The sequence below is a fragment of the Brassica oleracea genome, chromosome C7 (assembly GCF_000695525.1).
Source record: "Brassica oleracea var. oleracea cultivar TO1000 chromosome C7, BOL, whole genome shotgun sequence".
In the NCBI taxonomy this organism is placed as follows: domain Eukaryota; kingdom Viridiplantae; phylum Streptophyta; class Magnoliopsida; order Brassicales; family Brassicaceae; genus Brassica; species Brassica oleracea.
Genome location: NC_027754.1, coordinates 38106253 through 38131786, shown reverse-complemented (window position 1 = coordinate 38131786; position 25534 = coordinate 38106253). Strand labels below are relative to the sequence as shown.

At 38.6% G+C, this 25534-nt stretch overlaps 6 protein-coding genes across 8 annotated transcripts; 3 read left to right on the top strand and 3 right to left on the bottom strand.

Moving 5' to 3' along the window:
• Positions 1-2646: 2646 nt before the first annotated feature.
• On the top strand, positions 2647-10293 carry LOC106306004 (ENHANCER OF AG-4 protein 2). 3 transcript variants are annotated; one of them, XR_001263100.1, is made up of 12 exons: positions 2648-3025; positions 3308-3384; positions 3619-5037; positions 5111-5624; positions 5786-5894; positions 6078-6190; positions 6272-6459; positions 6599-7358; positions 7447-7819; positions 7988-8083; positions 8168-9098; positions 10114-10293. XR_001263100.1 is itself a non-coding variant. In XM_013742451.1 (11 exons), the coding sequence occupies exons 1-10, from the start codon at positions 2915-2917 to the stop codon at positions 8052-8054; spliced, it is 3735 nt and encodes a 1244-aa protein (XP_013597905.1). In that variant the 5' UTR covers positions 2647-2914; the 3' UTR covers positions 8055-8083; positions 8168-8259. The 3 variants fall into 3 exon arrangements, 2 of the variants coding, with proteins under 2 accessions (XP_013597905.1, XP_013597904.1); XM_013742451.1 differs by lacking the exon at positions 10114-10293 and having other exon boundaries at positions 2647-3025; positions 7447-7823; positions 8168-8259; XM_013742450.1 differs by having other exon boundaries at positions 8168-10293.
• Positions 10294-10566: 273 nt separating this feature from the next.
• LOC106303846 (serine/threonine-protein kinase-like protein At5g23170) lies at positions 10567-12134 on the bottom strand. The gene has a single exon (XM_013740187.1). The coding sequence runs from the start codon at positions 11942-11944 to the stop codon at positions 10922-10924; it is 1023 nt and encodes a 340-aa protein (XP_013595641.1). The 5' UTR covers positions 11945-12134; the 3' UTR covers positions 10567-10921.
• Positions 12135-13866: 1732 nt separating this feature from the next.
• Positions 13867-16711, bottom strand: LOC106304140 (cytochrome P450 86B1). The gene is made up of 2 exons (XM_013740539.1): positions 15167-16711; positions 13867-14511 (listed from the first exon to the last, which is right to left on the bottom strand). Exons 1-2 carry the CDS (start codon positions 16424-16426, stop codon positions 14101-14103), a joined length of 1671 nt encoding a protein of 556 aa, XP_013595993.1. The 5' UTR covers positions 16427-16711; the 3' UTR covers positions 13867-14100.
• A 1105-nt stretch (positions 16712-17816) lies between these two features.
• LOC106306550 lies at positions 17817-19870 on the top strand. Its single transcript, XM_013743207.1, has 4 exons — positions 17817-17989; positions 18366-18460; positions 18570-18841; positions 18912-19870. The coding sequence occupies exons 1-4, from the start codon at positions 17927-17929 to the stop codon at positions 19712-19714; spliced, it is 1233 nt and encodes a 410-aa protein (XP_013598661.1). The 5' UTR covers positions 17817-17926; the 3' UTR covers positions 19715-19870.
• Positions 19840-21934, bottom strand: LOC106306549. The gene is made up of 4 exons (XM_013743206.1): positions 21398-21934; positions 20929-21185; positions 20660-20843; positions 19840-20584 (listed from the first exon to the last, which is right to left on the bottom strand). The coding sequence occupies exons 1-4, from the start codon at positions 21734-21736 to the stop codon at positions 19940-19942; spliced, it is 1425 nt and encodes a 474-aa protein (XP_013598660.1). The 5' UTR covers positions 21737-21934; the 3' UTR covers positions 19840-19939.
• A 395-nt stretch (positions 21935-22329) lies between these two features.
• LOC106303578 (succinyl-CoA ligase [ADP-forming] subunit alpha-2, mitochondrial) lies at positions 22330-24772 on the top strand. The gene is made up of 7 exons (XM_013739851.1): positions 22330-22633; positions 23070-23279; positions 23375-23545; positions 23783-23906; positions 24147-24208; positions 24296-24377; positions 24472-24772. The coding sequence occupies exons 1-7, from the start codon at positions 22385-22387 to the stop codon at positions 24609-24611; spliced, it is 1038 nt and encodes a 345-aa protein (XP_013595305.1). The 5' UTR covers positions 22330-22384; the 3' UTR covers positions 24612-24772.
• The last annotated feature ends 762 nt before the right edge of the window (positions 24773-25534 follow it).

The window sequence follows — 25534 nt, the reverse complement described above, 5'->3', positions numbered from 1 at the left end:
TTTTCCTCGTTAAATTTCCTCGCTAAGTATGTGTTTTCTTGTAGTGTAATTTTAATAACATAAAGTTACTATATCCAGAAAAAATGTTATAGTTTTTATTAAAAATATAATATGTAATGTTTATATTATGAAACAATTATAATGTCGATATTTTATATTTTCAAATATTTTAATTTGCTGAAAAGAATTAAAATGAGATGCACTATTACTTGATTTTAAAATCACATGCAAAAATGATCAAGTTGGATCGCAAAAACCAATTCAACCAGAAAGCAAAACAAACATATATCTTATTTTACCTTAATAGGCCCAAGCTCACTACCCTTACAAATCTAGTTTATTGTTTTGACCGACAAAACCATGTTTATTATTGGAAAAGTCAATGAAAAAGTTAATGGAAAATTTTGTAATTAATTAGAAAAGTCAAGGGCATAATCCTAAAAAAGATCATGCTTAAATAGTATAGATAGACATGAAATGAAATATTAAATAATGTTTCTTGATTTTTTATTTTAGTATTTTGATGGTCGTTATTTGTTAAAAATTGAGTTTTCTTTTTCTTATTAAAAAATTATTTACTTTACGTGTATAAAAGCATTATATAATGAACATACTTGTTATACAGAAAACACGGTTTTATTTATTAGAGGTAATGATTGGTGACCAAGGAACGACAAGGAATAATGCATTCTCTAACGTTTCTAAAAAAATTACCATTCACAAGAAATAATATTTTTTCTAATTCCCTCTCATTTTTTTTTGTAGAGAATTAAAGAACAAAATTATTATTTCTTAAATTTGAGAAAGAACAACCATTCATTTTCATTCTTACTATTTTATTCACGTATATTCTTTTTTTTTATTCGTTCTTCCTTTTTGCCGAATGATCACCAGTCAGACCCTAGATTTATGTATTTATAGTTATATTGTAATTTAGGTTTATCACCAGATAATGTATTTATTATACCATAAAATAGAATTTGCAGTATCAAATCATTAAATGTTTATTTACAGTTTTATACTAACTAGCTACGACAATAAATATTTTCTATATACGTATTTTGCGTGGAAAAGAACTAAACTTGCTCTAGACTAAAAAAAACTAACTACTTGCAAATATTGGAAAGGAGAATCGGGCAATATGCACAATAACATATTAAATATATAATAACCATGTTAAGCAACTCATAAATTTGCAAGCAGATATATTAAATGTATTTACTGAATATAGAAAATATCTAAATATTATGTTCAGTTTATATTCTTCATATTTAAAAACTTGAATAACACTTTATTCTCATTTTAAAGTCATTAACAATTTAACTATATTAAAATTACATTTATATTTTATTCCATATGAGAAGTGACAATACCAAGTTTATATAGAAAAACCATACATCAGAATTGAATTGATAAACCGACGATACAATAAACTCAGCTAATAACCGTTAATGACATTCTCCATCATACGTCACTTTTGTAATGCATGAAACTACAAAAATAAAAAAAAACGTATGATCCATCACATATCCCTTGATTTGAATCCGTAATGAATGATAGAAACAAACGGGTGAAATGACTGTTAAACATAGTGCTACTTGTGTCATCATATGTTCATTGAGTAAAGTTTAGAACCTTATCTCAGCACATAAAGTCTATACAAAACACAAAATGGTTAGGATAACACATAGTTTTAGTGTATATTGTTTAACTTGCAGTTATATTTTTTACGGTTTTGTGCAATTTCATGGGTGACAATTTCTGTTACTTATAAAGCTGTTTCTACATGTGTAGAACCGATTTGAAAACTTGAAATTGATTATAGTATTTATTTTTTAAAAAATCGATTAGAATGAGTTAATTACAAACCGTATGTAGGAGGTCAATGTCCATAATAATTACGTAAATGCTGCCTTATAAATATAGTATAATGTTTCTTTATAGCATTTTAGGTGATTTCTCTAGTAACGTAGTTCCATTCAAATAAGAGTTGTGAGAAGATCTATGTTGTTGACCCCTCAGGACTAAAATTTAGGTTACAATTTAAAAATGTTTTTTTTTAATATATAGAGGATAATATTCTGTTTCAAAATACTTGATATTTTAGGTGAATGGAAAAGAATTAATGCATACATGTTTTTCTAAAAAATAAAATAAAAAATGCAAACTAAAACTAATTCAGTTAATCATAAGAAAATTACTCCATAAAATATCATTAGTGACACATTTTTCGGGAAAATTAAGACTAATATAAAAATATCAAAACGCAAAGCATTTTGGAAACATCTTAAACTTTCCAAAATATCTTCTATTTTGGAACGGAAGAGATATATTTGTTTTTCCACTTGATGATTGGTTGATTACTCGTTTTTCAAAGTTCAAGCAGACTTATCATTCATGTTTCTAGTATTTGTTTATTTTTGTATGGTTTTGGTTATCCAAGATGTTAAATCTATAATTTGTAAATGGAAGCGTGAAGGAAATACATTAAATACTATGACTTAGGAGTAGTGAGATCAAAACATTAATTAATTAAACAAAAAAAAAAGGAAAATAAAAGAGAATTGTGTTGGATTTGGATTGGATCTCTCTTTTGATGTAAAATAAAAAAAAAGGAGAAGGGGAATAAAACGCCGACAAGAGTAACCAATAGGTTATCAGAAAAAAATCCATTACATCCCTAAGCCCCTCCCGTCCTCCCGCGACCGCCTCAAACAATCAAATCTCTGTCTGGATCAAAAGCCCTTCTTGTTCGCGCTCCACGTGACCTCTAGCTGTCTCCGTTCAACCAGCGAACCTTCCTTCCTTCCTCCGGTGGAATCAGAGTCTCTTTTATTGGGTTTCTCGGATTGGGATTCAGCGATTCTGGTTTGGGATTAAAAATTAGGGTTTATAGAGGAGGAATCAATCGCCTATGGCTCCGGGGCGTAAAAGAGGAGCTAGCAAGGCTAACGCCAAGGGGAAGTTGATCCTCGGTGATCTCGTTCTTGCCAAAGTCAAAGGCTTCCCTGCTTGGCCTGCTAAGGTGCCCCACCCACCTTTCTATTTTCTTCTCTAATTCACTCCCCTTAACCTCCATAGTTTCTTCATCTCTTTGGCATCTGACGAACCGGACTCATTAGCTTTGTAGAATTGTTTTTGTTCATCTCTTTAGCATCTTACTATTCTAGTCTTCCTGATACTGAGATGGATTTTAAATGTTTGATTATTTACTCGGTCAGATTCTACGGTTGAATTATGCAAATATGTTACTAAAGGTAGTCTTTTGAGTTCTGTCTGGTGAAGAATTTTGGTTTTGATTTTCCAGATTAGCCGGCCTGAAGAATGGGATCGTGCGCCTGACCCGAAGAAGTACTTTGTTAAGTTCTTTGGAACTCAGGAAATGTAAGCAACTCTCTCTCTCTCTCTCTTCATATATATGTAGACAGATCTTTTATCCTTGTTATCCTGGAATTCGCGTACCTTCTCAATATGCTAGAATTAGGCAGTAGATCTCGGTTATCAGGTGTTCTCTTACCCTAATTGGTTTTGTGTTTTTTTGGCTTAGTATATCTTTGGAGTTGATTTTGTCCTTTGTGTAGTTGATTGACTGACCTAAGCTATGTTCCTTTACTGCAGAGCTTTTGTTGCACCGCCTGATATCCAAGCCTTCACTAATGAGGCAAAGAGCAAACTATTAGCAAGATGTCAAGGTAAAACACTCAAGTATTTTGCGCAAGCCGTCACGGAAATTTGCACCGCTTTTGAAGAGTTGCAGAACCGCAAGTCATTGGATCCTCTCGATACAGCGGAGCCTGGTTTGACAAAGGCTGAGACATTGGATGGAACAGGTCATATAGTCCCTAAATTAGATAAGAACAATGGTGAAGAGACAAACGCTGAGACTGTGAAGAAGGATTCATCCCCGGGTAGCGAGTCACTGACGCATAGTTCATATGACCCTAAAATAAAGGAAGAAGATTTTGATAAAGGAACTGGCGGTGATGGTTGCACTAATGGTCAGAAGAATCTGGCGAGAACAAAGAAGGTAGCTGGTGGCTCGGACAAAAAAGGTGATACAATTCATAGAGACAAAAGCAGTAACTCACATGTGCCTACTAGTGGTAAATCTGATTCCAAAATGTCAAAAGGTCCGTTGACAGAGAAATCTAGTACCAAATTTTCCGGAGGTAAGCACGAAAATTCACCTGGTGTTAAGAGTGGAGTTCCAGGCAAGAAAAGAAGGCTTGAAAGTGAACTAAGGAAGCCTGCACCAAGACTAGATGAAAGCTCGCCTGCTGCTAAAAAACCGCGAACTGAAGGTAAAAATGGCAGCGTTAAGTGTGAAATTGATGATGAATCTGATCCTATTGGGACTGGATCAGATATTAAGCATGACCTTGTTTTAGGAGCAAGTCCTCGTGAAGGAAATTTAAGGGTGGGGAAAGGTCATCTGGAACAGAAAGACCGTCCCTCTTCAGTTGCACAGTCTCTGAAAAAGCGAAGGGCTGTTTGCATCTACGACGAAGATGATGATGAAGATCCAAAAACCCCATTACATGGAAGTCGAGCTGCTGTTCCCAAAACATCAGAATTGACTGATGGTCCCAAAAGTGGCAATGCCTCTACCAAATCTAAGGTATCTGCTGGACCTACAGAGAGTACTCGAGTAAAGAAAGCACCTCTGCGTAAACATTGCGAGGATGCTTCACGCGTATTATCGGAAAATGTGGAGAAATCTGCTAATAGCTTACCCATAGTGAAACCCATCAGTGAGTTGCCGCCAAAGGATGTCAAGCAGATCGTTAAATCTCCTATGCTGTCTCCTCAGCTGGGTTCATCTAACAAGCACGTTACAGCACAGCAAAAAGCTGCAAAGTCATCTGTAAAAGTTTCTGGTGTTGTGATGGCAAAGAAGCCTCAGAGTGATTCTTGTAAGGAGGCAGTTATGAAATCTGATAAAGTAAGCTCTTCTTTGTCTCAAGCTGATCAGAGACACAAACCAGCTTCAGTTAAAGATAGGCCAAGAGACACTTCTGAGGACTTGTCTGCTGTGATGTATGTCACATTATCTCTGCAATTTTTTTTGTGTTTATGTCGTTTGTTGCTTATAATTTTTTTTCTTATACAGGCCTGATGGCAACCGAGAAAATTGGAGTGCTCCATTTACCAGTGCGAAGACCCCAGATGCAGCTTCATCTATGAAGGATCTAATTGCAGCAGCACAGGCCAAAAGAAAACTAGCACATTCACAAAATTCAGTTTTTGGGAATTTGAACCCTAGTTTCATGAGCATCAGTGATACACAGATGAGGAGCCAGAGCCCGTTTATGGTTCAGAGTGCTTCAGCTTCTGCTGCCATCGCAATGCCTTTAGTTGTTGAAGGACATCAACAGGATTCTTCTCCGTCAAATCATGGGCATCAGTCCTCATCAAGAAATCAAAATGAGGCTGATGTTGATGAAGAGAGAAGACTTAGTTCAGGGCATAAGTCAGCTGGAGGTTCACTTAGTGGTGGTACTGAGGCGGCTGTTTCCCGAGATGCTTTTGAGGGGATGATAGAGACCTTATCAAGAACTAAGGAAAGTATTGGACGTGCAACACGCCTAGCAATTGATTGTGCCAAGTATGGGATTGCTAGTGAGGTAAGACGTTCAGTTAGTTATGTTCTGTCTTAAGGTTGTCAACAAACTTAGTGTGAGGCTGCACATAGAAAATCAATTTAGAGTTGCACTTCTCTCGGCTTAATGTTTAGCTTGCTACGTAAACTGCTTTAACAAAACTATTTGTTCGTGTTTATATCTAGGTGGTGGAACTTCTCATACGAAAGTTGGAAAGTGAACCTCAATTGCATCGTAAAGTGGACTTGTTCTTTCTCGTTGACTCTATCACCCAGTGTTCGCACAACCAAAAAGGTTTAACTTTTCTCTTGAATGGATACAACACCTGTTCTCAGATTTTCATTTCCCTGAAATGCTTATAGTATTTGGAATGTATTGTTTATTGTTTTTGACTGCATTCTATTATTTTTATTATCATTATCTATCTTTACTTAAAAACGTTAATTAATTTCTGAAGCTTGTGAAATCTATTTGTAGGTATTGCTGGTGCTTCATACGTTCCTACTGTGCAAGCTGCTTTGCCACGTCTTTTAGGTGCTGCTGCTCCTTCAGGGCTCGATGCTCGTGACAATCGTCGTAAATGTCTGAAGGTACTTTTTCTATTTACTCGTTCGAGGTTAACCTTGTATTTTCGTTGGATGGATTTAGTGACCTCCTCGCCTTTTTTTTAGGTTCTGAGGTTGTGGCTTGATAGGAAAATTTTCCCTGAATCTCTTCTGCGTCGTTATATTGATGATATTGGAGCTTCTGGCGATGATGGAACTATTGGGATTTCCCTGCGACGTCCTTCTAGATCTGAGCGTTCTGTAGATGATCCTATCAGAGAAATGGAAGGGATGCATGTTGATGAGTATGGCAGGTATACTAATCGCTTGTCTTAGTTTACCCGCTGGTCTATATATATCTTGCTGATGACAAATGAACATGCAAGGTCAATAATGAGTTTGGTGTCATTCTGTTGTATCTTATAGATCTATTTGCCATTGTTTTTTCTGCAGCAATGCAACTATTCAGCTGCCTGGGTTTTTCTCTTCTCATAACTTCGAAGATGATGAAGAAGATGACGAGCTTCTAACATCACAAAAAGCAAAAAACACATCTTCTGGGGAACCTTTCAATGCTTTAGATGACTTGGAAATGCGTGATACTTCAAGTGATAGACACCATCGAGTTTTGGAGGATGTAGATCGTGATCTTGAAATGGCAGATGTATCTGGTGAGGGGAAAGATGTAGCACCTTCCGCTATCTGTGAGAATGAGACAAAGGAGCAGTCACTGGATGTTAGTGAACCAGTTGCGGAAAAGTCAACTGGGGTGCCTCCTCTTTCAGAGGATTCTCCTCCGCTACCTCACGAATCACCTCCATCTCCCCCTCCTCTGCCCCCTTCTCCACCACCTCCGTCTCCACCTCCTCCGCCTTCATCTCCGCCTCCGTTGCTGCCACCACCACCTCCCACAGCGCAGACCCCACCTCTTTCTTCACCCTTGTCTCAGCCTCCACCACCACTTCCCACAGCGCAGATCCCACCTCTTCCTTCACCCTTGTCTCAGCCTCCACCACCACCGCCCCTTACACCTCCACCTTCACCTCCACCCCCACCTCCACCGCCTGCACAATCTATAGCTTTACCAACTCAACCATCCATAGCGAGCCATCATCAATTACCACCGCAATTAGGATTTCCTCCTCCAGCATATCCATTATCGCATCAAACATACCCAGGATCTATGCAGCAAGACCGCTGTAGCATTTTCACTGTAAGTTCGTTGATTTATTCAGTTTGATGTTAGTCATAGTTCCCAATGTTTCCTCTTTTATGTTTAAATTCCTGGGCATTATATGCAGGGCGATCAAATTGTCCAAGGGCTTGGAAGTTCTTCACGTGGAAGTCATGTGCAGCAGTCATATAATTTTAATCCTGAAGCTTCTTCACAGAACCAACGGTTTCAGCCGAACACCACTCTCTCCCAAAGACCTATGGTTAGGAATCCGCCTTTAGCACCGTCCGGTCATTTTCCGTATCCAAGCCATGTTCAATCTCAATCCCCGCATACCTACACTCATCCTTACTCTTTCCCACCTCAACGTGATGACGGACGGCGATATAGAGATGAGGAACCATGGCGGATGTCTTCAAGTGGGCGTAGTGCAGAAAACCAGAGTGGTGCCTGGATACGTGGAAGACATTCACATCCAGGCCTTCCTAGAGTCACAGACAGTATGTAGATACTTCAATCCTTACAAACCCTCTTTAATTGTTGAGGTTTATTAACTTACATGATTGCTTTTGAGCATTGTGATGCATTTGTTTATTATAAGTAGTCCAGCTTATATGTTTGTGTCATGGCTATCCTTATGATTGATTGTCTTTTATGCAATTCACTAGATTTCTTTCGGCCGCCTCCAGAACGTCCACCTTCAGTGACAATGAGCTATCAACCTTCTTCTGCTAGTAACTTACAATCTATCCCGGCAATTCCAGGTGAGACTATCTCAGCCAATACCTCTGATTGTAGACTCTCAGAAAATTTATGCTTGCCTTACCATTTTAAATTACCTATTTAAGGTCATGCTGCTCCCCAGATGCTACCGTCTCGGCCAGACCTGCCTGCCGGGAATTGTTGGCGGCCAGCTTGAAGTGAAGGTAGAAATTCGTTGGCCTGCTCCTGTCTGCTCCTGTTAGTATCAAGGATAAAGAAGCGGCTAATGTCTCATTAACAAGGCTAATCCTCTAGGTTTGAGTTTCTAAATTCTAAAGTTAAGTCAGTGTTGTCATCAAACAGTTATACTACTTTCTCTTCCATGGAGGACTTTTTCGGATATATCCACTTCCAGAGGCATCAAAACTACTGCCGACTTTTGTCAGGATTCTGTATATTGTATTTTTTCCTGACAAATGTATCTGGGAGATCAATATTCTTCAAAGTATAGTTTTCTTTTAATTGGTCCGCTTCTCAGTTCCTGTAAGTATGCCAATTTGCACAAAGCTTTAACTGGTTAAATGAATTTCGAACTTCATAATCAAATTAGAGTTTTTATGTTTCAATTTCTAAGCTCTGTAGTGAGTCTTTCGTAATTAACATTTGCTGGTCTCGGAGAAATCATATTCAAGGATTTTCAGTGCAAGCCTGAATTTGATCCCTTGGTTCCCATACTAGAGAGACCTGTTGCTTAGGCTGTATCTTGTTGTTTGAATGAGTAGTGTCCCTTTAGGTCCATGTATGTGGCACAGCTGCTTTTTGTTTTAGACGTCCCTATAACTACTTCTTCACCCTGGAGAAGTTCCCTTCAAAATTTCCGTATTGTTTCTTGAAAATTTTTGTTCTCATGCATTTTTCTTGTGGACATAAGCAATGTCTCGATGCCTCGTATTTTTAGCAGGAACGAGAAGCATGTGTTTCTAAGCAGTTTTGAGTCTAGTCAGTCCATGTTACAAGAATCTCCATATTGCTATTTGTGCACTGCTGATCTGAAGAATTATGTAGAAGACTTGTGAGGTACTGGTTTTTATTTGTTTGTCTGAATATATGTCAGTCATCTCACTCAAGTCTTGTGTGTGTGTTACTGACATAATGAGGTTTTGCTGCATAATTATGGTTTGAAGAAGTATTTTCTACCAGTTGATTTCTTAGTCATTTGTTTTTCAGTTTTATGCAAGATTTTAGAAGATTGAAATAAAGAGTGTTATTTTTTTGTTTACTTTTGCATAGTTTCAAATTATGTTGGCAACTTGGGATGGGTTTTGAGTTACATGGATGTGAGCTTATGTGATTCCTCGCTAGGCTTGAGACACCCATCTAATCTTATGTCAGTATGTTCAAAACAACAGCCTTCTTAGCTTTGTTTTACTAGTACTAAACATGTGCTTGCAGCTGCCTGACACGTCTGTCGTGTTTAATTGTCATGAACAAGCTTGCTTGACGGTCTCAAATAAATGTGCTATTTCTTTAGGCTTTCCTCGATAGGATAATAACATTTTTGTTTTGAACAAAAGTGGTGTTTATGTGTTTGTGGCGCTGATGAGTCTTGTTTATTCTCTGAAAATTGTCCCCGTGTTTCGATCCCTATCTTCCAGTGTTACATTTTGTACTTTTCCCTAATCAATAGATATGGTCAAGATAAACATAAGCATACATATGCAGATAGCCTCTTCTTTAGCAAATCCATGATTCAGTGCTTATTTTGCTCAATGGATGATGTCTCTGTGGATCCCCCTCTTAAATTAAGAAATAGATTGAGAGTCAGGGACCTATCTCATCATATGTTTCATGATGAACAGCAAGAATTATGCTCCAGAACATAACAGTAGAAAGGGATTCTGCATTTCATGTTTAATCTTTGGTCTTTGACAGAATCAACTGTTTTGAGGTTATTAAGTAGTAGCAGTATAGAGAAATTTATTTTCTAAGGGCATTCACCAGAGAGATTACATATTTTTATCAGCAGATAGTCGAGCGGTTAGCTTCTTGGTATTTGAATTAAGTCGCCTGTTGTTTTTGTACTGACTTTCAGTTGCGAGAAAATGTATTGTTGTCGTGCGACAGGCTTTTGATGCATAACTGAACCGCCTAGAGCGATGGCAAGGCGGTCCTGATGAGATTATGCAAAAGCTTGGTGTGAGAAACTTCTCTTGTGCTTATACTCTTTATCTTCAGTGTAGTGTACATGGAACTACAAAGAACATATATAATAGACATGGATTAGGGAGTTTTATCTCTCTCTCTCTCTCTGTAAACATTGACAAAGTGAATACTGTATGGTAGTCGACTTTGGAAATGGCTACAAGCAACCTCTGGTTTATTGCATTGATGGTTTTTCAGATGTTGAAGTTCTGAGATTGGTTCGAGAGCTGAGAAGATCTTTAGGCTTTAGACGATTGATTGTAGTTTCTCAAGTTGGGAGGTTAGTTTTGTCGTCACTGATAAATCACTTATCAGGACCACCTTGTTGAGACTCTTGAGCATAGAAACTATATGTTTGTATATTATACTAGAAATGTTTTGGTACACCAAACTTTAAATAGAGTTCGAACTTAATAAACTGTTCTTGTAATCAAAAGATTAAGCCTGGTTCTATTACAATGGTTTTTACTCAATTATGAAAGTTAATTCAAAACTGCAGATAAGTAGATAACATATGATATGCGAGTAATATATGTTTAATCTTCTTCAGGTTAAAACGCAAAAGGCCAAATAATATGCTTTGTTATAATATTCTGTGCTTCACCATCAAATCTTCTTCTGTTTGGATGGTTGTTTCTGTAATCATCCTCTCAGGCCCAGACCCGGCCCGATATTTGACCCGCCTCGTCTTTAACAGCTCACCTAACGCGACAAGTTTGACCCGGCCACGTCATCCTCTCTCTCAACCGTTTTTTCCTGCGTTTCAGCTTAACAACCCCGCGAAAGAAGCTCACCCATAACGGCAAACTCCTCACAGGTTCAGTCAAACACGCCACCATCTCCGCCGCGATCTCCCCGGAAGACGGCCGTGACTCCACGTCGGAGGACACGCAACGCGCCGCCATCCTTAGCAACCGAAGATTCGCTTCCATGAAAACACCCGATCCTCTTCCTCCGCTGCCGCCGCCGCAGATTTCTCCGATCTCCCCCTCTTCGATCAACGGAACCGCCCAGTCTACAATCGAAGCCGGAGATCGAGAGACATCGATCGCTTTTCTACAGCTAACGATCTCCAGCAAAACCACGCCGTAGCTGTAAACGTCGGTCTTGGCGCTAAGATTCTCCGGCGACGTGTAACACGGATCAAGGTACCCGATGGTTCCCGCCGGCGTCGGCACTTTCTTATCGGCTAAGTCCACGGCGAGTCCGAAGTCAGCGAGCTTCGGCTCCCAGTTGGAGTCGAATAAGATGTTATCCGATTTGATGTCACGGTGGAGGATGTCTTGCTCGTGAAGGAAGTGAACCGCACGTGCGATCTTGAGAGCGATCTCGATGCGTTTGAGCCACGTGGGAGGAGAGGTAGTAGCGGAGGACACGTGGAGTAGCTGGTGTAATGATCCGTTTGGCATGAACTCGACGACCATGAGCCTTTTCTCGGCGTGGCCTAGGAAGGTCAAGACGTGTGGGTTATAAGGGAGAGACGACATGACGCTGATCTCGTCTTCTAGCTTCTTCATTTGTTCTGTTTTTGTAATAAGAGAGGATGGTTGTGATCGAGATGATAACAAGGATGGTGTCTTGATCGCAACGACTCTGTGTCGTTTGTTATGTTCTTCGTGAAGTAGGCCTTCGTAGACGTAGCCGTGGCTTCCTTTGCCGATGAGACGCGAGGGGGAGAATCCATCGGTGGCGGAAACAAGCTTCTCGTAATCAAACTCCATGATAGGCTTGTGTGTGTGTGTGTTGTTAGTGTAAATACGATCACTAGTGTGAAGAATATAAGTTTGTGTAAATAATAATGGGAAAATTATTGAGAAAAGCAAAAGAATGATACCGAGGGAAAAGCAAAAGGAATAAAGGGATACAGAGCTTTTTTATTTTATAAAAGTAATGATGAAACTAGTTCTTTGCCATATTCCTCCGGACATTTTTCATGCTTTTAAGACAGTTGGGGTTCAAACTTCAACGTTTATGGCTTAAAAGCTGAGTCACACACTATGTTAAACAACTCATCAAAACGCTCTTTCTTTTCTCTTTGCCGTATGTTGTTGGCCTAACTGTGAGACAATACCTTAACCGGTACGTTTAGCTAGCTAACCCATGGGAACAGTGTGGCTCGCAGAAATCAACATGTAAAGCAATACTTGACAAAACAAATAAAGTAAAAAGAGTCATTCAGTCTACATAGTAGATTTAAGTTAAAAACTCCTTAAGTCTGTTGTTCCATTCTATATATAACATGCATCTTTTAAAAGTTTTCTTTGATTCAAGCTCTGTTTATTTTTTTTATTTTTATTTTTTTTGAATAAAATGTTAAATTTGATTCAAAAGAAAATACACATTGTTACATCAGTTGCTACTTTGTTTTTTACTTTTTCAAACGGATGAAAAAAGAACAGCTTAAGTTCCTACATATGCAATCCAGACTTGAAAGACTCTCTTCAGTCTCTTGTCTTGAGTCCTTAGAGACATAACTCTGTTCTTGATCATCTTGTCTATTGTTCTAAAGAGGTTCTCTAGAGGCCGAGGATTCTCCCCATAATTTTTTGAATTTCTCTCTCGCCAAATTACGTACACTGCCAACTGGAAAACGTAACGAGCTAGGAAACTCTCAACCCGCGAGAGTTTTAGCTGAGACATAAAAGCCAGAATGGCACTCCACTCCTCCGTATAGCTATTCTCCATGATCCCCATTCATCAACTTATGCCATAAGAGTGAAGTGTAACTACACTCAAAGAAAATGTGATTTCGAGTCTCCAAATGTTGATTACATAGCACACAGTTACCATCAATACTTGTGTTCCAAGCAATCATCCGGTCTCCTGTGGTAAGTCGGTTACGTATAGCAACCTAAGTGCAAAATCTGAATTTTGGAGTGGCATGACCAAACCAAATTCCTTTGTGCCAAGACACCTTTTCACCTATGATTCTTACATGGTTCCACGTATCCCGAGTACTGAACTGAGGTTTATACGCATCCTGTTTCACTATTGAACACTAGCTTTGCTGTTTGAATCAATCTGTTTATTGTATTCCATGCAATGTCACTTTTGAGCTGTTCATGACTATTTGGTTTCTTCTTCAATATCGTAGAGGCGGTGATAAAGATACATGCAAACTTTGTTGCAACGTGATGATTTCAAAGTTATTTGGAGACATGTTATGACTTGGTATGAATGTCCCAATATGTAAAAGCTATTCTCATCATAAGCCCTACGGTTTCGGATATTTGGTTTATTCGGGTCAGATATTTTCAGTTTCGGTTGTTTCGGTTAGACAACAATTCCACTCGGTTTGGTTAATTTTGGTTTTTATAATGTTATCCGAAAATAACTAAATTTTCGAAGTTTTGATTAGATTTCAGTTTATTTTTCTAAAAACTAATTGATTATTTTGATTAATTTTGTTAGGCTATTTTGGTTAATTTTGAATATATCTTTCATACTTTTAAGAAACTTCAAAGTTTATGGCTTAATCTGAGTCACACTATGTGAAACACTCATCAAAACACTCTTTTCTTTTCTCTTTGCTGTATGTTGTTGGCCTAACTGTGAGACAATACCTTAACCAGTACGTTTAAACTGTGAGAACAGTGGCTCGCAGAGATCAAGTAAAGCAATACTACTTATTAAACAAATAAAGTGAATGAAACAGAAAGAGTCATTCAGTTTACATAGGAGTAAACCTTATTATGATATTACAAGCCACATGCACCAACTGTTTTCCCTAACAATAAAAAGGTTTAAATATGACCAACCATATTAACCCCATGAATCCATTATAAACAACACACATCATCGACTAACCAAATTTTAGAAAAGCAGAAAAACTTCGAATGATCCAAAAATAAGTAACAATCTTCTTATGATCACCATCTTAATCATCAATAGATTTGGCATAGTACCGATCAACCTCGGAGTCACTCCTGTTGATCAAATTCACCGCCAAACCATGTTTCATGTACATGGTAAGAGCTAGCTTTGGTTCCACTTTGTGACCCTCCACCACTTTCACCTTGTACCGGTAAACTATTGCAGCAGCGGTAGATTTCATCTGATAATAAGCAAAATCTTTGCCTAAACAAAGACGTGGACCGCCGTTGAAAGCAGTGAATTTATAGGCCGACTCACTCATAAACCGTCCGTCTCTTAGCCACCTCTCTGGCCTAAACTCACGACAGTCTTTTCCCCAAATTGCTTCCATACGGCCCATTGCGTAGATGGCGTATATAACTTTCTCTCCTCTCTTCAATACTGTTCCATCCGGAAATACATCATCTTCTTGGACCTGAATAACAATAATGGGTTAACAACAAGGTGACAGGTTTAACATCATGGAAACGTAATAAGTATTCACTATAGCTATGTTTCAAATTAAATGTTGTTGTAGAATAAAATTTCCTTTAGGAAACATATTTTTTTTTAGTGCAAATTTTACATTAATTTAAATTTTTACTTCTAATTAAATTGAAAAAATAAATGTTATAAATTTGTAATAGTTAAATAAAAATAAAACTAGACATTTTAATATGAGTCAAAAATTCTTAAAAGACATAATTTGAAACGAATGGAATATGAGTGAGTTAGTGGTTGGGTTTCATGGGTGAAAGAGCAGAACATAACATTCTTATGTGTTACCAAGAAGTCAAACATGTAGTTTATTTATTTCTTGAAAACGACTTTTAAGATACCTACGTATTAATTAGCTTTCTTCCCAAGAATTTTCATAACTCTATCTCGTTACTGATTAGGTAACCTATAAGAAACCAAACAGAAATATGATTTTTAAGTTTTTTAATATATTTTTTTGGTCTATAGTGTAAACGGAAAAATTAATTAAACAAGCAATCAGTTTTATTGTTTTCAATTTTTATATCAAAACTGGCTTTCTTAGTAAGCAAATAATTGAAAATTGGCAAGGAAAAATTTAGTCAAAATGTTACCTCTTTGTGATCAACAGGAACTGAAGGGTATAATCTAAGAGCTTCAGACAAAGCAGCTTGTAGATAATCCATCTTCTTGATCTCTTCTGGTCTGAAAACAGGAGCATAATCTATCTTCACTGCATTTCCATCCTCATCTCTCTGCCTCAAAATCTTACACATCTCCAACATGATCTTCTCTTCCACCTCTGGATTCTTCTCTAGCAACCAGGAGAACCAACTCAGAGCAACAGAAGAAGTATCTCTCCCAGCAAGTATGAAGTTCACACATATATCACGAAGAAACTTATCTGAAAAACAATCTCCCTTCTCATCTCTCAGACCCATAAACACAGTTAACAGATCCGATCTCTTTGTGGTTTCACCCTCAAGAGATAGTTCTTTCTTCCTCGTCCTGATAACTTCATCAGCAAAATCATCAACACCTTTTATAGACTCCTTCAGCATCTTCTCTGTTCCTATATTAAGATACCTCATGAGCTTCCACACGCAAGTAGGCATGACGAATCTACAAACTGCAGCTTCTGTCGCGTCCTCAAAGGCTTTGGCAAAGGGTATAACCGGTTGATCAGGACCGAGACAGCCTGGATCGACTCCAAAGGCAATCATGCATACGTTATCAAACGTTAGCCTCAGCAACACGTCTTGTAGATCAATAGGAGAAGAGGTTTTAACCGAAGTTTCGAGAGCAGGCAAGAGCCTCTTGTGCACGAGCTCATACAACGAGCTTGTGGTTAGTTGTCTGAACTTGGCTGAATGAAACTCGATGCTTGCGGTTTTCCTCTGCCTCTGCCAAGTCTCGTCATCGGCGTTGAAGATTCCGTCTCCCAGGAGGTCTCGAAGGTTGTCTCGGAAGTAAGAGCCTTTAGGGAAGACAGAGAAACGGTTCTTGAGGAGATGCTCGATGTTTCTTAGGTCGCAAGTTATAGTGCTGTTGAGGCTGCTTAACCAGGGGCCTCTGAAACGAAACGTACCGTTTTGACGACAGAGAACATCTGATAGCCACTCGTATACGTTTCCTTTGAGGGCAAAAGCTAGAGAAGGAAGCATCCCAAGAAACGGCCACACGGGAAGACCGTAGTGTTTCTTCTGACGCAAGGAATGTATGGCGACAAAGGCGAAAAGAGCGATTAAGAGCTCGAGAACTTGAACATTTTTCAAGAGAAACAACCTCCGTGTAACCAGAGGGTCACTGGTGGAGGAAGAAGAAGAGAATAAAACATTATTGAAGGTGAAATTGTAAGAAGAATTGGTATTCATTGTGACAAAATAAAACAAAAGAAGAGAATGATAATCTTTGAAAGGAAGAATGAAGAGAAATTAATAGAAATAGAGGTCGTTAGTTAGCAAGTGGGTGAAGAATATTGCATGAATTTCTTGTGTTGGATGACAAAAAAAACTTTAGACTCTCAGGAGAAGATGGGTTTGGTTTGGTGAGCAGACAAATGTTTGTGTCTTAATATTCCTGCGGCTCTTTGATTCTCGTGTGTGTCTATTACTTTTCTTTTCTTACACTTAATGTAGGGTTTCTTTTGGGTTTATGGCTTTGTGTTTTTTGAGAGTTTCAAGGGTCGAATCTTTTTAGAGGTTTAAATAGAAAAAATAAGATTAGGGTTTTAGATTGTGTTATTGACCAGAATTGTGAACTAGTTTGGGCAAGGATCAGATGAGAGGTAGTTGGCTATGGGTAACCTAAGCTAATAGCCTAGTACTTTATCTCCATTACATCGCCACGTTTGATTTTTTTTTAATGAAGAAGTTAATGAGTTTTATATTCTCAATAAGGTAGATTAAATGCCAAATGATAACTCTTCGTTTTAGTTAGGCCATCTAATCACGTTTTAATTAGCTAGGTAGTGATAATTTGGAAGATCTATTTACAAAATAATCAAATGGTTGTTCAAAACTGACGAAACTAACTCTAAACAAAACTCCTGAGCTATTGTTACATGCAATACTTATATGACTATATTTTTTTTCGGGCAACTATTTATTTATATAGTGCCTTACAGTAAAGATTACAACATTACATAAATAAATAAATAAAGGTCGCATGTTTACTTTGTATCAAAAGGTGTATATGGATGGTGATAAAGAATTTGTAAGTTGATGTCGATAAATAAATAAATTGTAAGTTAACAGTCTGACACACAAAACAATTCTGTACAAATATATGAATGTCAAACTGTTACACACCTAACGGCTAACAGTATGTCTGATTTTAATTCGAACCTCCGCCATTAACTCTGGCCTCTCACCATTGGCTTAAATATCATTTCATCATGTCTAGAATACTCATGTCATAAATATAAATAATTTTGTTTATAATTTTCATTTCTCTAAATTTAAATAGGTATTATGTCGAAATTAATTCAACAGTTTGTGTATTACACGTGTGATTCAATCATATCGAAAGCTTATCAAAAACAATCAATCAAACTAAAATAAAAAAATAATATAATGATTAAAATCATACAAGTTGATTAAGTTGTTGGCTTATTTAAAATTTAAACGAATATATCTATTGCATTAAGATAAGAGAATGTAATTTTTAAAATGTTTTTATTTAAAATGGCCCAGAAGCAAATGTGTTCGGCCCATTAATAAGAAATAGGCCCAGACATGGTGATGCATGATGCAGCCATGGAGGGTGTGTGCTACCAAGTTACTAGATGCAGTCATCTTCCTCAACAGAGGTTTTTGACCCGATTCCTGATGCTGTCCAGCTCTTTCTAGCAATCCTTATAACAGACGAGGTTAATGAATCGTTTGTTGATAAAGAACAAAAGAAAAATGGCGTCTCTTTTCAACAAATTTCAAAAGGTTAGTGAATCTCTTGCTTCTGTGTGTTGGTCTTGTCGAGTTTTTACCCTCTCTAGTACGATTTATAATACTGGGTACGAAGAAAGTTTGTGCCTTTGTTCGGATTTAGTATTTCGATTTGAACCAATATGTTTTGCTGTTTGTGGCAGACGAAGTTAGGTTGAAGAAGAACCTCAAAGTTAGTTTACAAAAAAAAAAAAAAAAAAGAACCTCAAAGTTTGTCTTGTAAAGTTTCTCATTTGATCATGCTGAGGATCATTTTAGATCTTAGGGGTGTGCAGGGTTTTAGCAAGAGTTTAGGCAGTGGTGATTGAGATTTTTGATGTTTCTCCACTGTGATCTTATAGTTTGTTTCATTACGTTTCGTTTTCTCCAGGCTGTTGGAGTTCTTGCTAAGAGTACCACATTTGCTAAGAACCCAAGGCAACTTCAATTTGAAGCAGACATTAACAAACTGTTTATGTATACAAGGTTGGTTAATCTTGTTTGGTTTAGCTCTAGCTGTTGTTCTTGTAAATTTTCAGTTCTTGTGGAATACATCCACTTCTTTTAGAGCTCATGAGAAACAATTGTGTGCTAGCTTTAACCGGTTGGGAAGAGAAGCTGTGGAGACGGATGCAGAAGAGATAATTGAGATGGCTGGTAAAACCTCCTTGTCTGAGCAGCAGAAACAAGTCCAAGAGAACATTCACTACCAAGTTGGAAACTTCTGCTCTTTGATGGATGGAATCCTTTCTCCTGATGTTACCAAGAACGAGTCCGGATCACAAACAGCAACCCCTCCTCGTCGTCAAAGCGGTCTTACTTTCGCCGTTGGTGGGAGTAATGCTTCTCCAGCTGCAGATAAGCCTCGTAAGTGCTTTAGTTTACTTGAGTCACTTTGTTTCATCATAAGACTTTAACTGATTCTTCTTCAGCACAGTTGTTCCCGAGACAAAGCCTTTGAAACTCTCTGAAGTCTCGCAGAGATTAATGGATCAACTTGGCTACACCCTTGAGATCAAACCGTCAGTGATACCTCACAAGGACGCTGGTCAAGGTTGTTTCATCAAAGGCCAAGCGGATGCTGGAACAGTCTTAGCCTTTTACCCTGGAGTCATCTATTCCCCTGCGTTCTACAGGTACATCCCAGGGTACCCTAAGGTTGACTCACAGAACGCGTATCTCATCACGAGGTACGACGGGACCGTGATCAACGCTCAGCCTTGGGGTCTTGGTGGAGACTCTAGAGAAGTGTGGACTGGCTCCTACACACCTGCGGTCAAAACCGACACCAAAACAACATCAGAAAACGGTTCGGACAGGCTATGGAAAGCGTTGAGCAAGCCGCTCCAAGGCTCGGGGAAAGCCAAAGAGGTTCTCGAGAGGAGAAACCCTTTGGCTTTTGGTCACTTAGCTAACCACCCGGCGAAAGAAACCAACCCAAACGTTATGATATGTCCTTATGACTTCCCCTTGACGGAGAAAGATCTGCGGCCTTACGTTCCCAATGTGTCTTTCGGAGATTCTGGAGAGGTGAAGATGAAGAGATTCGGAAGCTTTTGGTTTAAGACAGGTGGTAGCAACGGTTTGGACGCTCCGGTTCTGAAGACGTTGGTTTTGGTGGCGACGAGGGCCTTGCGTGATGAGGAGCTTCTACTGAATTACAGGCTGAGCAACTCTAAGAAACGTCCGGATTGGTATACACCGGTTAACGAAGAGGAGGATCGGAGAAGATGGAGCTAAAACTTGTCCACCTTCTCTTGTTATGTTCTTTTTTTGAAACACAAAATTGAGTTTTCTTGGCCTCTGTTTTTCTTTGATTATGCCAACTAATATATGCTTATTGACTCTAATATACAATTGTCAGGAATAAAATTCAATAAGCACTTTCTTGTTGTATATAGTATATCTTCACTGTTACATATAATATTAAAAAGGATATGCTGTACATATATTTATCTCTCAGGTCTATGCTTCTTTATCTTCTTGCTTGGATTGGATAGCTTCTACAAGCTGGAGCAGCATTGCACCGATGAAGTACCAGGTAACTCCTGCTAACAAAATCTGCTGCCATGGGCTGTTAACTATAGACAGAGCCAACGAGCCACCTATATGGTCACTGAGCTCAGAGGCTGTGTAGCTAGCTTGGAACTGAACCAGGAACACTGCTACTGTTGCTGTTCCTATTGGGAACTTCTGTATCTTGAAGTTCTTCTGCCTTCTGAACTCTCTTCTACTAGTAACGTTCTCTTCAGATGGTGTGTTCTTGTGAGACACTCTCGGAGTTGAAGTAGTCTTTGAAGTGGTGTTTCCGGATGAGGGAAGAGCTAGGTTTGATGGAGTCCAGTAATCTTCTCCAACCATGGAAGCTGGTCGTTGTCGTCTTTCTTTGGTTTCACCGCTCTGTTCTGCTTGTTTCATTGCTGCAACAGCATCCTGAAGTTTTTTGATGTCTGGATCTGCTGCTTTTTTCCGTTTGGTGAAAGTGAGACTCATGTTTGAATCAGGACTCAGTGGTTTTGAGTAAGGTGATGATCTCCAGTATAGCCAGTTGGAGATAGACCTGATTGCTTCCACTGCACTCATTCTTACTTCTCTCTGCAAGTCACTCTCCTGCTCAAAAGACATAGCTACTTAGTATCTGACAGTTAAAGTTGCAGCTTAAGACAATGTAAAAGACACACTCACCTGTGAGCTATCTCTTGTGGTCTTGCTCATGGCTTCTGCGTATCTTTGCTGGAACTTCTTGACATCAACAAACACGTTGGAGACACGCTCACCAACCGTGTTTCCAACCCCTATCCTCACGTTGCCTCGAGGTTGCTTTGACATAAGAAACTCCAATGGCGCAAGGTCAGATCTCTCCACCATTCTGCACATCTCATAAAGACTCTAATCATATAGAGATCGAAAAATCTAGATCATTAACTACATGTATCATTCGTTTATGTGCTTACGAGATGCAGTCTATGGGGCAAGCTTCGATGGCTTCTTTGATTTTGGACTCAGGATCAGCCCATTGAGCGACAACCCTAGCTCTCCCGTGAGCTGTTTCGATAGCAAATGTTCTCTCTGCACACAAAGCACACTTCAAGCAACCAACGCACTTGACCTCATCCACAAACACAGCTCGTTGCTCTGTCTCTGGTCCACACCAAACCGAGTAGACCGGTTTCCCTGTGTAGCCTCTTAGCTCTTCCAGTTTCGCTTGCTCCTGCAACAAGCAACCCTATTTATTTTAGCGTGACCTTCAAGAAAACTTCAAAAATCAAAGAAGCAATATATACCTTCGTTTCAAATTAGATGTTGGTTAAGGTTTTTTCACAGAAAAAAAAACAATCAAATATACAGTTTTTTATTTAATTAATGTAAAAGAATTATATTGGAGTCAATATTTATTTTCTAAAGAAAAATTTATTTTATAACCTTATCATAGGCTTGGCGTGAGATGGGATCAGAGAGAAGCTTGTAAGCCTCGTTAAGTATGATGGCCATGTCGTGGCCTGGAACTCCTGCGATGTCTGGATGACAACGTTTCTGCAGGTTACGATAAGCTGTTTTGATCTGAGACTTGTCGGAGCCCCGGTCGATACCTAAGAGGTCGTAAAGATCAAAGTCTGTGATGGAAGATGATGATGAAGAAGTAGCTCTACACTTGAGCTTGAGTGGTGTTCTAATGGTGGTGAGCTTCTGAGGTGTGGTGGTACATGGCCATGTAATAGTCGAGGGAGGAAGAGTCGTCGGAGTAAGGATAGTTGGCGTCATTTGATCCTCTTCTCTCTGCTCCGGACGGTGGAGGAAGGTCCTTGAAAATATCTATTGGTGAACTATTTTTCTATCTCTCTTGGAAGATATTTATTTTGAGACGCAAAAAGAAAGTTCCAAGTTGAGTTGAAAATATCTACTGAAAATTGAATGAAAGCGGACAAAATCTTTGTTTGGTGGGCAATAAAAAGAGTTTGAACTTTTTGTGATGTTATCCATTCATAGGAATATAAGTTTAAGGCTGAGAGGATCATCAATCATGGCGTTGTAAAATGGCATAATGTTTTATCCAATTGTTGCTGTTTTGTTAAAAAAATGAATATGAGGTTCTTAAGGCATATAAACCAAATGTTAAATTAAATTTTTTTTTTTTTATGAAAGTAAAAAAAAATCACCTAAATTTTGGTTATTAATTTCCAAAATTAATCAAAATCAAAACACTAGTTAAATTAGATAGAAACCAAAAAAGAAGTAAGACAAGAACGTAAATACTTTCCAATATATGGGCTTTCAAAACTAAATGGGCTTTTCCATAAATGGACCCATTCCATAAAGCCCACAAACGAAGATCGGCTGAAAACTCCTCCTTTCAAGCTTCGATTCATAGGGTGGGTTCTTCAGCACGAGATTCCGATCGTCGTAAAAGCCATGTCTAGGCAAGTCACGAGACTTCTCGGATCTCTCCCTTCCAAACTCCGCTCTTCCGTATCCAGCTCAGAGCTATACCCATCATGCTCCTCTCTCACTTCGCTGACAAAGTCTCGCTCCTTCGGAACAACCCCTCCGCCTCCCGCCGCCGTCTTCGTCGACAAAAACACCCGCGTCATCTGCCAGGGTATAACCGGAAAGAACGGGACTTTCCACACCGAACAAGCCATTGAATACGGCACCAAAATGGTATAATCGCATTTTTTTTGAGAAAATTGCCTATTGAACTCTACGAGCTTAGAGCACGAGTCTTTTACTGTTTTCGTCTCCTCTAATTAACTTGGAATCTGATTGATTGCATCATTCTGTGATGACTACGAGCTTACATTTGATCGGAGCTATTCTCGTTTCTACTGTAGAGACCATAAAGTTCGAGTCTTTACTGTTTTTGTCTCCGTGGTATTGCATCACTTGGTGATGAGGGTTTGCTTGTACGAACTTACATTGATCGGAGCTATTCTCGTTTCTGCTGGATAGACCATAAAGTTGGAGTCTTTACTGTTTTATATCCCAAATTGACTTGGAATCTGATTGATTGCATCATTCTGTGTCGAGGGTTTGGTTTTTAAAAGCTAGTGGAGGAGATGATTTTAAGTTTGTGTTGTTCGATTCGATGTATATATAGGTAGCGGGAGTGACACCGAAGAAGGGTGGAACAGAGCATTTGGGTCTTCCTGTTTTCAATACCGTTGCTGAAGCTAAGGCTGAGACTAAAGCCAATGCTTCTGTGATCTATGTGCCCGCGCCTTTCGCTGCTGCTGCGATCATGGAAGGTGTGGCTGCTGAGTTGGATCTCGTTGTCTGCATTACTGAAGGGATTCCTCAACATGACATGGTAATGAATAAGAGCGGTTACGGGTTACTGATGATTGTTCGATAGGTTTGTACATTAGTGGGGTTTAATGATTCTATCAGAATTTTTTAACGTAGGTTCGTGTAAAGGCTGCTCTTAACAGTCAGACTAAAACTAGGCTGATTGGTCCTAACTGCCCTGGGATTATCAAACCTGGCGAATGCAAGATTGGGATCATGCCGGGGTACATCCACAAGCCGGGGAAGATAGGGATTGTCTCTCGGTCTGGTACATTAACATATGAAGCTGTAAGGCTCTCTCTTTGTCTTTTTTTCATTTATACTCTGACCTTTAGCTTTCGTCTAGGGCTTAGTGAGAAATTAAATTATTTGATACTATTACCTTTTCACCAGAGAAATGATACTCCTTTAGTCCTTTTGGATTGTTAGATTAAGCTTTTGTGGATGTCACTTTCTGAAGTTGTATGATGATTTTGCTGGAAGAACTGCTTGATAATGGTTGCTTTCTGGCTATCTTTCATGTAGGTTTTCCAAACTAGTGCAGTAGGACTGGGACAATCTACGTGTGTAGGAATTGGTGGGGATCCTTTTAACGGCACAAATTTTGTTGACTGCTTGGAGAAGTTCTTTGTTGACCCTCAAACAGAAGGTCTCTCGGTTTCCATAATCGATCTTTAATTCATTTTTTTTTTCATTTGACTCACTTACCATTAATATGTAGTAGATAACCAATACTTACCTTATATCCCAAGAATACTTGTTCTTTAGTAAAGTGTTGTGAATATTGATATTTTCACTTGGTGATTCACCAATCTAAGCTCTGTTTTGTAGATTATTGAAAGACTTCAGCTTTATTTTTGCAACTAATAAAGGATTGACTTATTTTCAGGTATCGTTCTCATTGGAGAAATCGGTGGTACTGCAGAAGAAGATGCAGCTGCTTTGATAAAGGTAACCTCAATGCATCTTTTTTTTTAAAGAAACAAGCGTTTCCATTTCTAGATGAAAAGAAAACATAAATGTTTGTCAATCAAACAGGAAAGCGGCACAGATAAGCCTGTGGTTGCTTTCATTGCTGGACTCACTGCACCACCTGGTCGTCGAATGGGTCACGCTGGAGGTAAATGAACTTTTAACTCGGCTCTTTCATTAATACACAACCTTCTCACTCCCGGTACTAAATCTTGTATTTTTTCTCTTTGGATCCGATGAAGCCATTGTCTCTGGTGGTAAGGGAACGGCTCAAGACAAGATAAAGAGCCTAAGAGACGCTGGAGTCAAGGTGGTTGAGTCACCGGCTAAGATTGGTGCGGCGATGTTTGAGCTTTTCCAAGAAAGAGGTCTCTTGAAGTAGAAGTGAATATGATCCATCTGGTGAACCTCTCTAATACCAAAAAAATGATTTTTCAGATTAAAAAGATATTTTGCAGAGAGGAAGAGGTTCTCTCTCTTTGGCCTTTGCTTTCATTATATTACTAAAAATGAGAATGAAATCAATTTCACGAGTTTCTTGTTCTTTAGAGCACTAATAGTCATTAACATTATGTGGTAATTTAGAAACTCTCATCTACTAGTGTCATACGGATAACTAACCCTTGGTTTGAACGGATATTAACAAAAACCTTTTGTAAGTTGTAAATAATTGTAAATATGTTTTAAGTGTTATAAAAAGAACTGGAATTTTATTATATCGCATAAATTTATATAAAGCAAAATTTTATACCCGTACGAAGAAGATAACACTGATAAGAAGAGAAGATGTGTTATTGCAGGAGAAGAATGGTGTGTTACAAACGATCGTTATTGTTTATATAGAATTTAAAAAGTGGAAGTTACTGTGTAAATAGTGACAGTGGGCTCCACTCAATTTTCTTTCACACTATTATTTCAATGATCGGTGCAGCTTTTGTTGACATCTTCACGTTTACAACACTCCCCCTTGGAGACCAGTGTCGTTCTAGGAAAACCCAATGGAAAAAACCATAGTAAGGTAAAAAGAGTACAACTACGTAAGCTCCCCCTTGATTGAGCAGTCATAGATCATTCTGATGACGCATTCCAATGTTATGGACATGTTTTCTGAATACCAAAGTAGGAAGTGCTTTTGTGTAGAGGTCGGCTGTATTGTCGCATGATCGGACATATCTTACTTCAATCTCTTTCTTCTTCTCGAGCTCTTGAGTGTATGAGAAGAACTTCGGATGAATATGCTTCGTTCTATCGTTTTAATATATCCGTCCTTTGTTTGAGCAACACATGCTGCATTATCTTCATATA

Bases quoted from the DNA above. Each gene is read 5' to 3' on its own strand.
- LOC106306004 (XM_013742450.1), top strand. From the start codon at position 2,915: ATGGCTCCGGGGCGTAAAAGAGGAGCTAGCAAGGCTAACGCCAAGGGG. The intron at 3,026-3,307 runs GTGCCCCACCCA...TTGATTTTCCAG, and splicing joins TCCCTGCTTGGCCTGCTAAG to ATTAGCCGGCCTGAAGAATG. The intron at 5,895-6,077 runs GTTTAACTTTTC...ATCTATTTGTAG, and splicing joins GTGTTCGCACAACCAAAAAG to GTATTGCTGGTGCTTCATAC.
- LOC106303846 (XM_013740187.1), bottom strand. From the start codon at position 11,944: ATGGAGTTTGATTACGAGAAGCTTGTTTCCGCCACCGATGGATTCTCC.
- LOC106304140 (XM_013740539.1), bottom strand. From the start codon at position 16,426: ATGAATACCAATTCTTCTTACAATTTCACCTTCAATAATGTTTTATTC. The intron at 14,512-15,166 runs GTAACATTTTGA...ATTGTTATTCAG, and splicing joins TTCCTGTTGATCACAAAGAG to GTCCAAGAAGATGATGTATT.
- LOC106306550 (XM_013743207.1), top strand. From the start codon at position 17,927: ATGAATCGTTTGTTGATAAAGAACAAAAGAAAAATGGCGTCTCTTTTC. The intron at 17,990-18,365 runs GTTAGTGAATCT...CGTTTTCTCCAG, and splicing joins TTTTCAACAAATTTCAAAAG to GCTGTTGGAGTTCTTGCTAA. The intron at 18,842-18,911 runs GTAAGTGCTTTA...TCTTCAGCACAG, and splicing joins TCCAGCTGCAGATAAGCCTC to TTGTTCCCGAGACAAAGCCT.
- LOC106306549 (XM_013743206.1), bottom strand. From the start codon at position 21,736: ATGACGCCAACTATCCTTACTCCGACGACTCTTCCTCCCTCGACTATT. The intron at 21,186-21,397 runs GTTATAAAATAA...TGCTTGTTGCAG, and splicing joins CACGCCAAGCCTATGATAAG to GAGCAAGCGAAACTGGAAGA. The intron at 20,844-20,928 runs GTAAGCACATAA...TGAGATGTGCAG, and splicing joins TGCCCCATAGACTGCATCTC to AATGGTGGAGAGATCTGACC.
- LOC106303578 (XM_013739851.1), top strand. From the start codon at position 22,385: ATGTCTAGGCAAGTCACGAGACTTCTCGGATCTCTCCCTTCCAAACTC. The intron at 23,546-23,782 runs GTAAGGCTCTCT...TCTTTCATGTAG, and splicing joins GTACATTAACATATGAAGCT to GTTTTCCAAACTAGTGCAGT. The intron at 23,907-24,146 runs GTCTCTCGGTTT...ACTTATTTTCAG, and splicing joins TGTTGACCCTCAAACAGAAG to GTATCGTTCTCATTGGAGAA.